General features: G+C 37.4%; 1 protein-coding gene across 1 annotated transcript; it reads right to left on the bottom strand.

The window, feature by feature from the left end:
- Positions 1-107: 107 nt before the first annotated feature.
- On the bottom strand, positions 108-13,830 carry LOC103129399 (diacylglycerol kinase iota-like). The gene is made up of 16 exons (XM_016665029.1): positions 13,778-13,830; positions 13,332-13,485; positions 10,407-10,502; positions 8,739-8,813; positions 8,522-8,578; positions 8,372-8,437; positions 8,223-8,291; positions 7,305-7,421; positions 6,910-6,984; positions 5,684-5,779; positions 5,524-5,606; positions 4,038-4,098; positions 3,233-3,346; positions 1,253-1,378; positions 923-1,001; positions 108-648 (listed from the first exon to the last, which is right to left on the bottom strand). Exons 1-16 carry the CDS (start codon positions 13,828-13,830, stop codon positions 509-511), a joined length of 1,461 nt encoding a protein of 486 aa, XP_016520515.1. The 3' UTR covers positions 108-508.
- Between the last annotated feature and the right edge of the window lie 1,078 nt (positions 13,831-14,908).

The following is a 14,908-nucleotide window of genomic DNA, read 5'->3' as shown; positions in this document are numbered from 1 at the left end:
ACACACACACACACACACACACACACACACACACACACACACACACACACAGGGGCAGATAAACAGACAGAAGAAGCCAATCAAACAGAATTACAGTTCATTACATTTCCCTCATTAAAAAGAGATAACTCCTCTGTACGTTTCCGCTTCAACTGCCGCCCGTCCTTTCTGACTTTCAGCTCATGTCTTGCAGAAAAAAGTCAGCTGGATGATTTTTGTTACATCTGTTCATCACTTTCAAGTTGATTTGAGTTCAATTCATCACCGGAAACAAAGCGGTATTCTGTGTGGTTTGTTTAGTTTTTCCTCAGAATGAAGGTCAGATGAATTATTGAGAGCGTGACATTTGTTTTGTGAGCGTTCTGGATGAATATTGCACAAGTCAGGCTGCTCATTATTGATAAATAACTTGGAAACTCCTTTCCCTTAAAGGCCAATGTTTAGCTGCTTTTGCGAGAAATCTCCCTCGATTTACTGTTCCTCATTCTGGCAGGGCGTGTGACGGTCATTAAGGCAGAATTACAGCAAACTGGAGGCAAATGTAAACTGTCCAGTCAAAGTTGGTAAACAGTTTGTCATGGAGGACACTTACGCCGGCGTAGAACATCTTGTTGCGGAAGCGACTGTTGAATTTCTCTGGGTTGGCCTCTGGACGAAAAATGGAGGAAAATTCAATCAACGTGTGCAGAAAACATGGAGAGTTCAGGGATTTAACAAAACAATCCAACAGAACCCTTGAATATTAACACTTTGTGATGTTTTGGAAACAAACTACAGTGGGATTTAAACATGAAGAAGTGCGTTATCATGAAGTGTAAGTGGGGCTTTAAACGTTTTAGCACATCAATTTGACAAAAGTACATTGAAAATTAAAGTCTGAAGGGGTGTGAATACTTTTGCGAAGGGAATTTGTGAAACAGACCTCTGGACTCGTGGAACTCCAGCGTGACGTGAGCGTCGAAGCCGAGGCTGAAGTAGTTGTTGAAAACATTCAGAGGGAGCTTAAAAGGAACAAAAAATATATTTAAATATCAATATGCAAACTTTTATAATTGGAAATTTATAAAAAAGTAAGAAAATAATTGGCCAGAGAGGTTCTGGTGCAACACATAATCAGTATTTACACATAAAATATGCAAAAATAAAAACATTTAGAAGAAAAAAAAAAAACATCTTTACATATTCTTTGATCTGAAAAACATGTTTAGGAATAAATCCAGGTCATTTTCTGGCTTGACCCTTGACCCCCGACCTTCTGAGTGCCTTCTTCTGGCTGGACCGCAGTTTTCTCCACCAGCAGGTTCCACCTGTCGAGCTGCACCACCGAACCGTCCTCAACGTGACACAAAACCTTCGACACGGGCTCGTCCGTGTAACCCTGCAGAGAAACAGAAACAACAGCAAGAAATCAGGTTCCTTCTCATCTGAATTCAAATTTAAATATGAAGTATGAATAAATGTCAGTTGTATCCCCAAACAGAAAGAGCTAGAAATGATTTAGCGTTCATTAAAGGAGTGCTACATTTAATTTAGGAAATAAAGTCTTTATTTTGTTTGCATCTTTTCTAATATCTTAGAAGGTAAGCTTAAGTGCAAAATGTGCCAATTTTTTCTGATTTCCTCAAAGACACTCCGACTGCAGAGAGCTAAAAAGGACAACCTCACTTTAACACAGACCTGCAGGAGCGATAAAGACGAGAGTATTAAACCAGACGTCTAAAAGAGGAAAGAAGAGAGGAGGAAGTATGAAGAAAATGAAGCAAGGAGGGGATTAGGAAATGGGAAAAGATAAAAAGAGACGAGGAGAAAGAACAGCAGTCAGTCGTGTGCAGAGGATGAAAAGGGCAGAGCTCTTCCACATCACATATGGTAGCTAGAAATTGTCTCGGTCTAATCTTCTCTCGAAGCGTCAATCTCTCCGTGGATCAGAAGCATCTCAAAGTCATCTGGACATCCTCGCCGTGTCATTTCAGATCAAACAGCTTCGCTCTTACTGAGCTGAATCTTTAGAAATTAAACTCTGCTCATTAAAACTCATCTGTGCTGCTGAATAACACTTCCTAGTTGCTGACTAATACTATATCTACTTATGCAGAGAAATGGTCCATGTTTCGCCTCTCCTTTTGAGAAAGTATGAGAAACAAAGCACTGCTACGCTTCCAGTAGATTTATTAAAAAATTAAAAATAAAGGATGGAGTCTTTTAAGACTAACCAGTCCAACTGCAGAGACTGTCTCACCTGTACTGATATTCTGCATCAACCAAGAGGCTCAGAGTAACTTTGGAGGAGCTGCAGAGAGCCACAGCTCAGGTGTTGGAAGGAGATTTAGTGGAAGATTGACAAAAACTAAGTTTAACGAATGTTCTGGTCAGATTAAACCAAATTAAACATTTTGAAGCGCCGTGTGTGGAGGAAAGCTATTACTGTGCCCTGAACACATGGTGGTGGCAGCATCATGCTAAGGAAAGGATGTGTATACTTTCCCGTTGTAAAATTCAAGCATTTTCTAGACTTTTCCAGCATCTCAGTTTGGAGATAAAAACAAAACAAATTAACTAAAAAACATAGTTTAGCTTTGCTATTTTATGATATAATTTATCATTATTAATAATGTCTGTCTTTATGAAAATATCTGACTCAAACTGTAAATAGTTTCCAAATTTAGATTGAACCTTTTTATAAAACCGTGCTGTTAGAAAATCAAGAACTTTCCAAATCTAATTGAAACTCAAGTATTTTCAATGATTTGAACCACCTGTACAAATACTGCAAAATGGCTTAGTCAAAGTTCAGAAATCCAATTAGCGACCTGTGGGAAGAATACGTTTTGTTTTGTTTAACGTTCTTAACTTATTTTTGACTTTTGGGGATTTCATTCAGAACAAGCGGAACATTTTGAAAGGAAACAGGTAAAATATCAACTGTAACTAAATCTTCTGAGCTCGATGTGTCAGCGGCTTTGAGGAGGTCAAACAGAGGTCAAGGCTTGAAATGCTCCGGAAGAGCGCTCAGACATCCTGGAATGTGGGTTTCCCAGGAACTCCCAGAGGCGTTGGAGACGCAAACACCTGATTTATTTTCGGAACGCGAGATAAAAACAGAAACGACTTCGTTGCTGCTTGACAAACTTCACCTGCCGTGTTAAAAAAAAAAAAAAATCTCTGAAGCAACTGGAGGATAAAATAAAATCCTGTCTGCCATCTACTCTGCAACACAAGTCTGGAAACTCACCCCGCCCCAGTTGAGCGTCCTGGCGAGGTCATTTCCTGTTCCCAGAGGAAGTACAGCGACCGGAGGCTGGGGATTCATCTGCAGCTCATCGAGAGCGGACAGGATCCACCCCACCTACGGACAGAGGTGGGCAGTAAATACCTACACTTAGTTACAGTCACTTAAGTAACTTTTTCTATAAAAATTTACTTTTAGTGTATTTTAATGCAAAAAATACTCTAAAAGTCTAGTACTTTTTACAGTGGACACTCTACTCACTGTGAGTAATTTCACTAAATTAAGACAAAACAAAAAATGAATGAGATACAAACGCTTGGAATAACTTTACTTTGTTCTAACATACAGTATCTATTACTGACTGTAAGTATTACTTTATTATTTTATTTTATTTAATGTGTATAATTTTGTTGATGTCACTCATCAAAATGTAATGTTTGTTCAATTGTTGGTTGTTTGGTGTTTTATTTATAACTTTGTAATTTTGTCTTTTAGCTGTTAAGTAAATATTGTAATCTATTATTCTATCAATTATTCAGGCAATTAATTGACTAATTGGATAAAAGATGTAGATACATTCTTCAGATTTTTTATTAAAACACTTCATTTTTATACAAGAATAGAAATGCATTAAAAGATGCAAATAGACCAGCAATTAACGTTAACGTTTTTACTTTTACTTGAGTAAAAATATGTTAAAACGATATTATTTCTGGATACTTTACCGACCTCTGTCTACACAGAGGTAGAAATGCTCCAGGATCTTGGTAAACAATAAGAACTGGTTAAAAAATGAACGGAGTCTTACTGTGCCGTCTCCACCGCAGGCCAGGATCCGCAGGTTTGGCACTTTGCGATACAATTCCAACCTGAGAATTGAAACGGCAGCAGGATGAGAGACGGCTGCAGAAATAAATGAATTCCTCTCCAGACTCAGGTAGGCCTGTCACGGTAACAAATTTTGCCGAGCGATTAATTAATTGTCTAAAAAATTATTGCGATAAACAATAGTATTGTTTCAAGACCTTTTGACACTGATTTAAAGGAAATGACTAATAATACATGTGATTTCCTGCCATAGATACATGCACTTTATTTTCAAAAGAACACATAACACTGGAACTAATAAACTAAACTAAACAGCCAAAAACAAAAATAAAATGGATTCTCAGTCTCCATTAACAAAAAACGTACTTGAATAAAAACTAACCAACATAAAGCCAAAGTGGAAATAAATACTGCATTCAACCAAAAGAGGGCAGATTATGAAGTCTAAACTATATTGGTTTTCAGTAATCACTAGATTTAAATAGAGCAGATGGACACATCCGACTACGTGATGCAATAGTTCACACTACACAATTTTTTTGCCCCTATTTTTCCCTTATGACAATCTTAGATCGTTGGCCGCTGGTGATTTCGTAACCGATCATCCTGCAGTGTGTGGTGGGTTATGGTGGATTGTCGTTCTGCTCCGATCTAAATCAGGGATTTCCCCCGACTGGAAGCATCAATGCAGCCCGTTGAATGTGACAGGTAGCCAATCAGAAAGCGCAGATTCTCCTCCTGCTTTCTGAGGGGAAATTACGGAGGGGAATCCCAAACAGCTGACACGGCGGAACCCAAAGTCCAGTGGACATTGGAGATGATATGTGGAAACAACATTAATATTTATTCAACATTTCGTGCAGAATATAGAAATGACAAGGGGAGGAGTTGGAGCCAAATTGCTACCGCAGTTGATAAACCCGGTAACTTTTTAGCTGTTTTTCATTAACGTGACATAAATAGGTTAGAATGATTTTCATTCAGTCAGGACTTTACGCTGACTCTAGCCACTTGCATCACAGGTAGATTCTAGTAAAGCATTGATTAACCTGGTTTTAAAATGAATTAACTGGACTTGTAGCCATTATTTTGTGGCTGGACACCACACGGCATGACAAACCCGATCAAACCGTTATACCTAGGATTTCTGTCAGGTTTTGAAAACTAAGGAAGAGCACCAGAGTTGAGCCTTTTTTCATTCAGTGTCATCAACAGAAAGAAAAAAAGAGGAAGAGATAATAAAACCGATAATTAAAATGAGGTCAATAGGTTTAATTTATCGTGCAATTAATTGATTTATTGTTTATCGCGACAGGCCTAGACTGAAAAACCTAAAATCCTGCCCAGCTGGTGTTTAAAACATACCACAGATTTCCAGGCATCTAATAAAAAAATCTGAATTAAAGCCACTGTTTCAGTGTAGGAGATTCAGATCTTTTTTCTAGAGATTAGAAACGATTACTCACGCTTCTCTTAGTCCACCTTGTGACAAGTCGAACACTTGTCTGGGGTTTAAGATCCACATGAACATGTGCAGCAGCTTGGCACCCTGCAGGTGCAGACGTATGAAACAATGAGGGCTAAAAGCAGCGTGAGTGGATGAAAGGGGTAAAAAGATTCACCCACCTGGTTGCCTCCGCTCTTGGGATTGACAAAAACCAAGACGGGTTTCATGAGGGGAGAAGGAAGCGGTTTCAAAATGAACGGACGCCATTTAGAGTCCTGCAGACGGAGAGAAAAGTTTAAAAATCAAAGAAGTCCAGGCAGAGAGAATTCATTACATCTGGATTAAGAAATTTTTTAAAAAAGTTTCTATGGTTTCTTTTTCACCCTAATCAATAACTACATTTGTAAGACTATAACTTTTAAACATTGACATAAATAAACGAGTGCTGCAACTAACGATTATTTTAGTTGTTGATTAATGTATCAATTAATCGTATTTTAAAAGTATGGTACTTTCTGCAGATTTTTTTCAAGTAATATTAGAAATACATTGAAAGGTGCAAATAAACAATTATATTCCTTTATAAATTAAGAAAATAAAAATTTTATTGTCTATAATGCAATAACACAACCTTGCTGTAGTGAACGTTTGATCATTTGTAGCAAAAATTCATCTGCAGATAAAAAAATTGTCTAACATGAACACGTGAAAAAGAAAGACACTTTTCAATTAGCTAATTAATAACTGGGTAGCAAAACGTGCATAACAAAAGATTTTATTTACATAATTTGAACCGAGTGAAGCTAAAACTGACCAAAAGAGTTCGAGTTAAAATGTATCTATAGACAGATAAGTTTGTTTTTATCTTAAATGTGAAACATAAATAAAATTTTGTCCAGTTTTTGATTACTTACCGTTACTGAGTGTGTTATTCTTCCAGTAAAAAAACGTTTTTTATTCTGTACACTCCAGGTAACGATTAATCAATTCCCAAATTAGTTTATTATTTTAATAATCAATTAATCACAATTAATCTGATTAATCACAATTAATCTGATTAATCACGAATAACACGATTAATCACGGTTAACCCGATTAATCATTTCAGCCCTAAAATGTGCAATGAAAGAGGAGAAAAAGTTAACTTTAAATAATTTAAAAACGTAAAACGAACATATTTAAACCTGATGAAATTATATTTTAACATTAAATCTAAAACTAAATGGAGAAGATATGTGTGAGAATAAAGAAACTGATTTAAAAAGACATTAAATCCTCTTCCAAACTGAAATAAGATTTCAAACACTTGTTTCTGTGTCAACACACGCACTTTAAAACCATAAACACATTTTCTTTGCTTGTTTGCTAAAAGCCACTGGATCAATAGGAGCATTTTCTCACTCACTTCCAGTCCTTTCTTGCTCGCCCTACGTTTGAAAGACGTCCGTTTTTTCCTCCTGGCCGAGTTCTTCAGCGAGCTCTGGGACACGGAGAGTTCAGATGTTAGTTCGCTGTCACCGCATCCACGCTGACGCTGATTAGAAGAGCGATGAAGCATGCGACGTGTCTGCGGGAGACATTTTTCTGCGCTGGTGCGTGTGTGAGGGAGACTCAAACAGGGGCCTAAACTCAGGCTTCCCTCAGAGATCAGACGTACGTCGGATCACATCGCATCACACCCAGCAGCCTCCGACAGGCCGCTTTTCAAATTTAGCCCCAACGAGGTCGCTTTGCATCATCGTCACCGGATGACAGCGGGTGAACTTGATCAACTGCAGGGAAGGAGGGCCTCTTTCTCACCTGTGGTTTCCTGACTTTGATGATCCAGGAGGGAGGGACGATGACTCCGGCGTGGGCCCCCAGCGAACACGGCTCCTCGATCTGGTGCAGCATGAAGCACGTCACCTTGTTGTGGAACTGGAAGACAAACGGACGTTAGCTTTTATTCATCTCCAAGAAAAAAAAACAACACACATTTCATTTCAGTATTAGACGAGTAGATCATCGTAATTGAATCTTAACACTTGCATGCATCACCTGCCTCAAGTCTGGAACAAATTGACATTAGCAAAGAACGACTTATTAAATTATTAGGGGTTGCTAGGCAACAGCACAGTGCCCGTCCATAGTGACTTAATAATCAGGAGGTTTTTCAAATGACTTGTCCAGGCACCAAAAAACATCAACTTATTGCCAAAAGGTGACCTGCTTCCTTGAACAGGTTACATTTTTTGCACAAAATTATTCTTAGATTTGTTGTATTAGGGGTTTTTGTCACTTTAAATCCAAAAAAACTGCTACTTTTTTTTTTTTTCCACTCAACGTTTACACCTGTATGTGAAAGCAGCTGCAAACAGATGCCCAATTATACAAACATGCATCTTTGAAAAGCAGACGTGGAGCCTCCTTCACAACAAACGAGAATGTAGCAAGTGGTTTCTGGATGGTAAGTCGACAACAAAGCACTTGTCTTTTGTACAGTAAAACCAGCTGGCCAATCGTTCTGGAGCTCAGTGTGGGTTGCTAGGTAACGGGCTGGGCTTTGCTAGGGTTGCTAGGTTACGGGCTGAGCTTTGCTAGGGTTGCTAGGTAACTTGCTGGGCTTTGAAGTAGGAATGTTCTTTAGGAACCGTAAATTTCACAACAGTGAGGCCTATTGTTTCTCATCTTCTTCATTTTTATTTAGTTTTGTTGAAGATGAATGATGAGTTTCCTTACCGCCTGTTTACACCAAGAACAACTGATGGCGATTATTTCTTTACTGTGGAAGAACTTCTGCTGAAAACTCTGAAAAAACAAACATTCACAGTGAGTTTTTGGTTCTTTATAAGGACCGCAGGAACATTTCTGTGTGTTAGTGAGCCCACCTTCCCACACTGTTTACATTTCCCCTCCTGACGCCGCCTGTGGACCCAGTGGTGTCTCAGTACGTTCTGTTGGCAGATAACGGCGCTCAGAGCTGCGATTCCTCATTTTTACAGCCACACACACACATGTTGACATGAAGAAACACTCACGTCTCTGAGGCATCGGGACCCTCCCTCCTTGAAGGTCGGCTTGCATCTGAAGTTAATCTGAACAGAGACACAGACCACAGTCATGAGTCTGAAAGCATTCATCTGCGGCTCGACAGAATTTGAAGGGAACAAGATTGGATTGAATTTAATTCAAAGGAAATAAACGTCGGCCTTGAAGGATGAGCAGCTGAAGCGTGTTGGTGTTTGTGAGCCGCACCTTTTCTAGCTGCTCTATGCAGCCGGTGTGGACTACTATCTTGCAGGCGGCGCATTTCCTCCTGGGGGCCGACTTCTTAAAGGAAACACAGGGAGCACAGAGCAGAGTGAGACACAAAGCCGCTGAAAATACGAGCAGCGAGGAAAAAACGAGTCATTTATCACCTGGTAAAACACAAACACTTCAGATGTAAGAGGGCAAGTCGCCTTCATGAACTGGTACTGCACGGCTACATTAAAAGCATTTTTACTCTAGTTTCCAATGTAAATATCTCACTGCACTTGAAATAAGACAAAACTAACTTTCAAGAAACTTTTCAGCAAAAAATAAAAGTCATTAATTTCTTACTATTAATAAAAAACACACTAAGTTATTGGTGAAATAAACCACCGGAGGAATTAGACACTTTTAACTCATAATAAGGGAAAAACATCTTGCTTTACTGGCAGATTATTTCACTTATTACTACAGTTTGATCAGGAATTATTGATTTAAAATAACGTTGGAAACATTACTTGAAAATTAGTTTTGTCTTATTTCAAGAAACTCGACTAAAAATACTTAAGACTTTGTCTGCTAAATATTAAACTTTTAATAATCATACTTGTTTCTCTCTTTTTAATTGCATAATAAACAGAACAGTTTATTTTATGGCTTATTGTTACACAGGAACAAAACAAAACAGTTTTAATTTAGAAAACTTTGTGGTCAATGTTGCCAAAGGTTTGGACACCACAGCTTTAGCTGCTTTCCTAAACAACTACAAACAAACCTGAGAATATTTTACTGTTCCCACCATAACCTGTTAAAATTGCTGCACATTTAAAAGAAGGATAGTTTCAGTTTTCATCTGATTTAACTAATTTAACCCACAAAGACAAATCCACCTGGACGTCAGAGAAATCTCACAGCGAGCCGCAGCGTTTCCTTCTAAACATACTGTAATTACCGAGCTGTTGTGAACGCTCACATGTGTCATTATTTTATTGTGAAAAGTGAAGGTTGTTTCTCTGCTCTTTATGCTAATAGCTGCTATTCTCTGCTGGAGGGCAGAGTTCACAAGGCCTACAATTTAAACGTGTTGTTGAACCTCTCAGCAGGAATGTTTCACCGCTGTCAGTGATGTGAGTGAAAATTAAACCATTAAACAGTCAGGAGTATTTGTAGTACTTTATTTTAAGAGCTGTGCATAAGGCTGACGTAACACCTGCCACAAACACGAAGGAGTCTTCAAAATGTTTAAGACTGTTGTAATGAAGGTAAATAGTGACGCTTATGCACAGCCCTTCAGATAAAGTGTTAACTTTAATTCAAACAAAATACATTTCTTTCTCCGCCTTTGTCCGGATCATAAAAATATTTAAATCAAATCTCAGACGTTCTGTTCTGCTGCAAAAAGTAAAACTGCAATAAGGATAAAACAGTTGTTTAAGCTCAGAGCAGATTTAATATTCATGAATTCCCAGCATTAGTATTCAGTTCAGACGGTTTCAAAGTTGAAATTATTTATAATTCAGTGAGCGTGGAATGTTTTTTTTGTTTTGTTTTTTTTTTAAGAAAAAGAGGCGGCTAACGGACCAGACAGCAGCAGAAATATGATCCTAGGAGAAGCACCTGCTTCTTTGTTCCCGTTTCCCTCCTGCAGAGACGTGATCAGTCTCTACTCACCGCAGTCTTCAGGAGACACGCGTCCTCCCCGAGGTAGCACAGCTCTCCCGAACAACTCGTCTCCGTCCATAAGTGATCTCCGTTCCCTGCGTTTTCCTGCAGGAGGAGAAGAGAGAGGGCTGAATTATCACTTAATAAGGCGCCGCGCTCCGTCTGCACGTCTCCATCTTTAAGTGATTGTTGTTCGGTCGTATATAAAACTGCTCAGAAACACTCGGAGGAGATTACGGCCAGTAAGTGTGTCGAGTGCATAAACGCTGCTGCTGCTGCTGAGTAGGTGGGTAATCCACAGCGTCTGGAAATCTGAGGTGTTAATGAAAACACTCAGGAAGTAGCGGCTAACGTCCAGCACTCAGAGAGCAGCTCTGTATGAACATATGATGGCGGGAATTTAACAGAAAAAATCCCAGAGGAGTTAAAAAGTAGACGTCCAAGGAGCAGCAAAAGCAAATGAGGTGGATTAGCAGAGCATGGCAACAACTGGACATTTTACTGTGAAATATTGTCTCTGTTGTCTGCATACTGAGCTGTTAGCATGTCCTGACAGTCATGACTCTGTTAAACAACAAGTCTTCAGTCAGAAGCTTCTTCTCATATCCTGCTATTCTGACTGCTACTGGAGAGCCTTCCTGCCCACAGATGATATGAGTAACAAAAACATTTATTGTCCCTTTAAAGTATTTTTAATCGAATTTGAACTGAAAAGTCCTTGTTGGTTGAAGAGAGGGTTGCAACTAATCGATTAATCGGTTAAAAACATATACACATTCTGCTTATTTTTTAAGACGTTTTTACACAATTATAGAAAAAACTAATTAAAAGTTGCAAATAAACAACTCGGTTTCTTTTATTAAAGAAGAAAATAAACATTTTATTGTCTAAAATGCAATAGCAGCATTCATTTAGTGAAAGCATCTGTGTCGGGCTGATCTGTTGAACATTTTTTGGATTTGCTGATTAATAATTGGAGAGCAACGTTGCTAAATGGGAGACATTTATTTATTTTATTTTTTTAAACATAATTTTAACCAGGTGAAGCTAAAACTGCCATTTGAGGAATTTTGGGTAAAACATATTTACAAAGTTTTTTTTTTTTTTTTTTTTTTAAATCCTAACAGCAAAATGTATTATTTTTTTATTTTTTTTTTTACAGTTTTGACAAATGGTCTTTTTTACGACAGTTAATGATTAATCGATTAATAAATCAATTCATTATAATTATTCTAATCTATCGTTTATGTTCTTTGAAAAATGAATTAAATTAGTTGTCTGCATATTTGAATGAATTTCTAATATTGTATAAGAAAAGAGGTTAGAATGAAAAATTACCTAAATATGCCAATTTGTTTAACCCAATAAATTGATTAACCATTGGAAGAAAAAAAAATTGAGGACAAAAAATAAATAATTAAAAAAAAATCAACTCTTTTATGGAATAGATGTAAAATATCTCTGACTAAAGCTGCTTCCAAGAAAATAAAATTTGACCAATTCTTCACCGCTGTAAGTCGTGTCCCATAAAGCTGCTCAATCAGTTTCAGTGATCATATTAAAGGTAATTATATGTATGTATTGTTATGTAACTGTGTGTGTGTGTGTGTGTGTGTGTGTGTGTGTGTGTGTGTGTGTGTGTATCATGCAGGGATTTAAAGGTCAGTGAGGATGTGCTGAAGCGTCTCTGCAGGACGCTCCATGTGAGCCCATAACAGTTTACACATTCTCATCAATAATAAAGCACTTTGTATTTACAGTTCATTAATGATATGCAACGCCTTGAGAGCTGAATTATTCACTGCAGAACATATTTTAAAATGGAATTCCACCTTCAATTCTTATATTACTTGGGGGAAATTTGTTTCCTGAAGTCACCAAAGAGAGAAATTCCTTTATTTTTAATAGTTCAGTCAGGAAGGGACAAATACGAGTAAAACTCTAGGAATCCGTCATGGAGTTTGTGGCGTTTTCATCCTCCAGCATCACTGGAGCATTTTAGATATTCATACTTTATTTTGTCCAAATTTCTGAAACTTTTAATCAACAATCAGTCACTTTGTTTCACTAAGGAGGAAGTAAAACACTGTAAAACATTTGAGCCTCATTTAGTTGTGTCTACTATCTTCTACTCTCCAAGTCAAATAAATTTAGCCAGTTTTAGATTTTGAACACAAATGTGTGAGTTCGTGAAAGATAAACTTACAGTAAAAAGTTTATCTATTAATTTTGTCAGACCTCCAAGAGTCTAGAGCTTTAAAAGAAGTGAAAGAAGAGAAAGGCAGGAGTGGGAACTATTTCCCAGAATGCTTAGTGGCATGTTGTTTCATTGATATCAATTATAGAAAATATGATTTCAGACCAGATTTAACAGCTTTAAATTGTAATATGACAAAACCTTGTGATTACTGCCATCACACCTCCTCCTGCAGATCCACACGCTTCAGGTTTTAGAGCGTCGTCTTTGCAGGAAGTGAAAGGTAAGGGGATTTACCTGGAACTAAAAATACCAGCTCAAACTTTTTGTTGACTTTTGGAAGGTTTAATGTGTTGTTTCGAGTACTTTCCGTTGCCTCTTGACATTTTTTCGTTTTAAAGCAGCTTTGCAGCGTCGTGATTCATGTTTTGTAAATAAAATCCATTAAACTCTGGAAAGAGAAACAGATGCTGGAAAAGTCATATGTTGAGAAACGGTGACAGGTAAAACTTTCTCTCCCACACTGCTTACACATCGTCCTACATTATTAATAAAGAAGAGGAGAGAAACCGCTGGGGTTTTTTTTTTTGTCTCCACAGAAACATAATGCTGATAAAATGAGATTGTAAATGTCAGGCAGTGACTCAGAGGAGAAACTTAAACCTAGACAAGCTTTTTGCACAATTAACAGAATAAATGCATGTCACTAAGCAGATTTGTGATGCTGAGCGTCTGACCGTCCAGTCCACGCAGGTTCGCAGATCCTTGTTTGGTCCGTTGGACGCCGGAGGGAGCGAAGGCTGAGGCGGGCCGAGGTAATGGAGGCCTGATCTGGAGATGGCTTTCCTGCATTCAAGAAGGAAAAAAAAAACACAAGAAAACACTTTAAAATATCATCATTTTTATAATAATAATAATAAAGAGAAAAGCTGCAGTGGTGACAATGCAGAAGTGAACAGTCACGCTCGCATAATGACACAGAGTGGATGAATAACTGTGAGAACTCGGTTTCAGCGTGATTAAGTCCGTAAATTATTTATTCATAATTTTCCGGCTCAGCTGCAGATATTTGTTTGAGGCGGACTGGGAACAGCTTGGTGGAGCCACTGCCAGCAGCACTTCATGGCGACGCGAAAGAGAGTCGAAGACGGATGACTCAGCACGCGCCTCTTCCTCTTTTTACCCGCTCAGGTTTAGTTCATCTTTACACGTCCGTCTCTCCAGCAGTGATAACATCTATGATAAACTCTACTTATGCAGGATGCTGCCATTTCTGTCCTAATATTGGAAAAATATATTTTTCTATAAACCAACAACTGAAAAAGACACTTAGCAACAAATTTTGCCCATTTTTATTTATTTTTTTACTTTATGCAACAATATGATAACGATATGCCACAATAAATTTTGCTGGACGATAAATTGTCCCAAGTTATTGCGATAAATAATAATATTGTTGCTTTGAGACTAATTTCAATTTATATTATGATAAAGGCATAAGAGATTATCAAAGATCAATAAACTTAAAACTCAAATGAACAAAAAAAAAACCACAAAATAAATAAACAAAGCAACTGAAATAATGCATTTTGAAGTTTCTATAAACATTATTAAGGGCCAGCTGAGACCAAATACAGAAAAGAGAAAATCGATAAGTCATATAAATGGAAATTATTGCGCTTGCTTTAATTTATAATGCAATTAATTGATTTATTGATTATTGCGACAGGCCTAGATAACAGAAGTGACAACAGTATGGCTGTGATTGTGTGCAACATAAATTATAGCCCCACTGATACAAATACTGCTCTTGAAAAACATTCCCATTTGTAATACACTGCCTCAGGACACATAAAGAAGTGGGATTTGTATCACTAAACTGCGCATGGTAACTATATTTTCAAATTAATTGGTATTTATTGATACTTTCATTGCACAACCAGTGCAGAAAATAGTAAAACTATCAACTATCCCAACAATAAGGGCAGTTTTGTGTTTTTTAAACATCATTAGTTGGAATTTATTGTAACAACAACAAATCAAAATTCTTATAAAAATAAATTTATCAAGATAAATCATAAACGATGCAATAAATTCCAACAACTACTTAAAGGATTTTATGGTCAAGACAGTTTTCAAGTTTAATAATGGCTTACATATTAGTTTAATATGTACATATTAGTAATGGCTAATATGCATTACTAGAATTTGCATTTGTTAAGCTAAAATTCAAAATGTATAGATTTACGATAATATGTAAGATATAATACATACGTCAGATTTAAGGAGACATTTTTAAATCACTTACTAAGGT

The sequence above is a fragment of the Poecilia formosa genome, unplaced genomic scaffold, assembly GCF_000485575.1.
Source record: "Poecilia formosa unplaced genomic scaffold, Poecilia_formosa-5.1.2 Scaffold542, whole genome shotgun sequence".
NCBI lineage: Eukaryota > Metazoa > Chordata > Actinopteri > Cyprinodontiformes > Poeciliidae > Poecilia > Poecilia formosa.
This window is presented reverse-complemented; position numbering and strand designations above follow the sequence as displayed.

Bases quoted from the DNA above. Each gene is read 5' to 3' on its own strand.
- LOC103129399 (XM_016665029.1), bottom strand. From the start codon at position 13,830: ATGTTATCACTGCTGGAGAGACGGACGTGTAAAGATGAACTAAACCTG. The intron at 3,347-4,037 runs GTAAGACTCCGT...CTCTGTCCGTAG, and splicing joins CCTGCGGTGGAGACGGCACA to GTGGGGTGGATCCTGTCCGC. The intron at 649-922 runs GTCTGTTTCACA...TTTTTCGTCCAG, and splicing joins GGAGTTCCACGAGTCCAGAG to AGGCCAACCCAGAGAAATTC.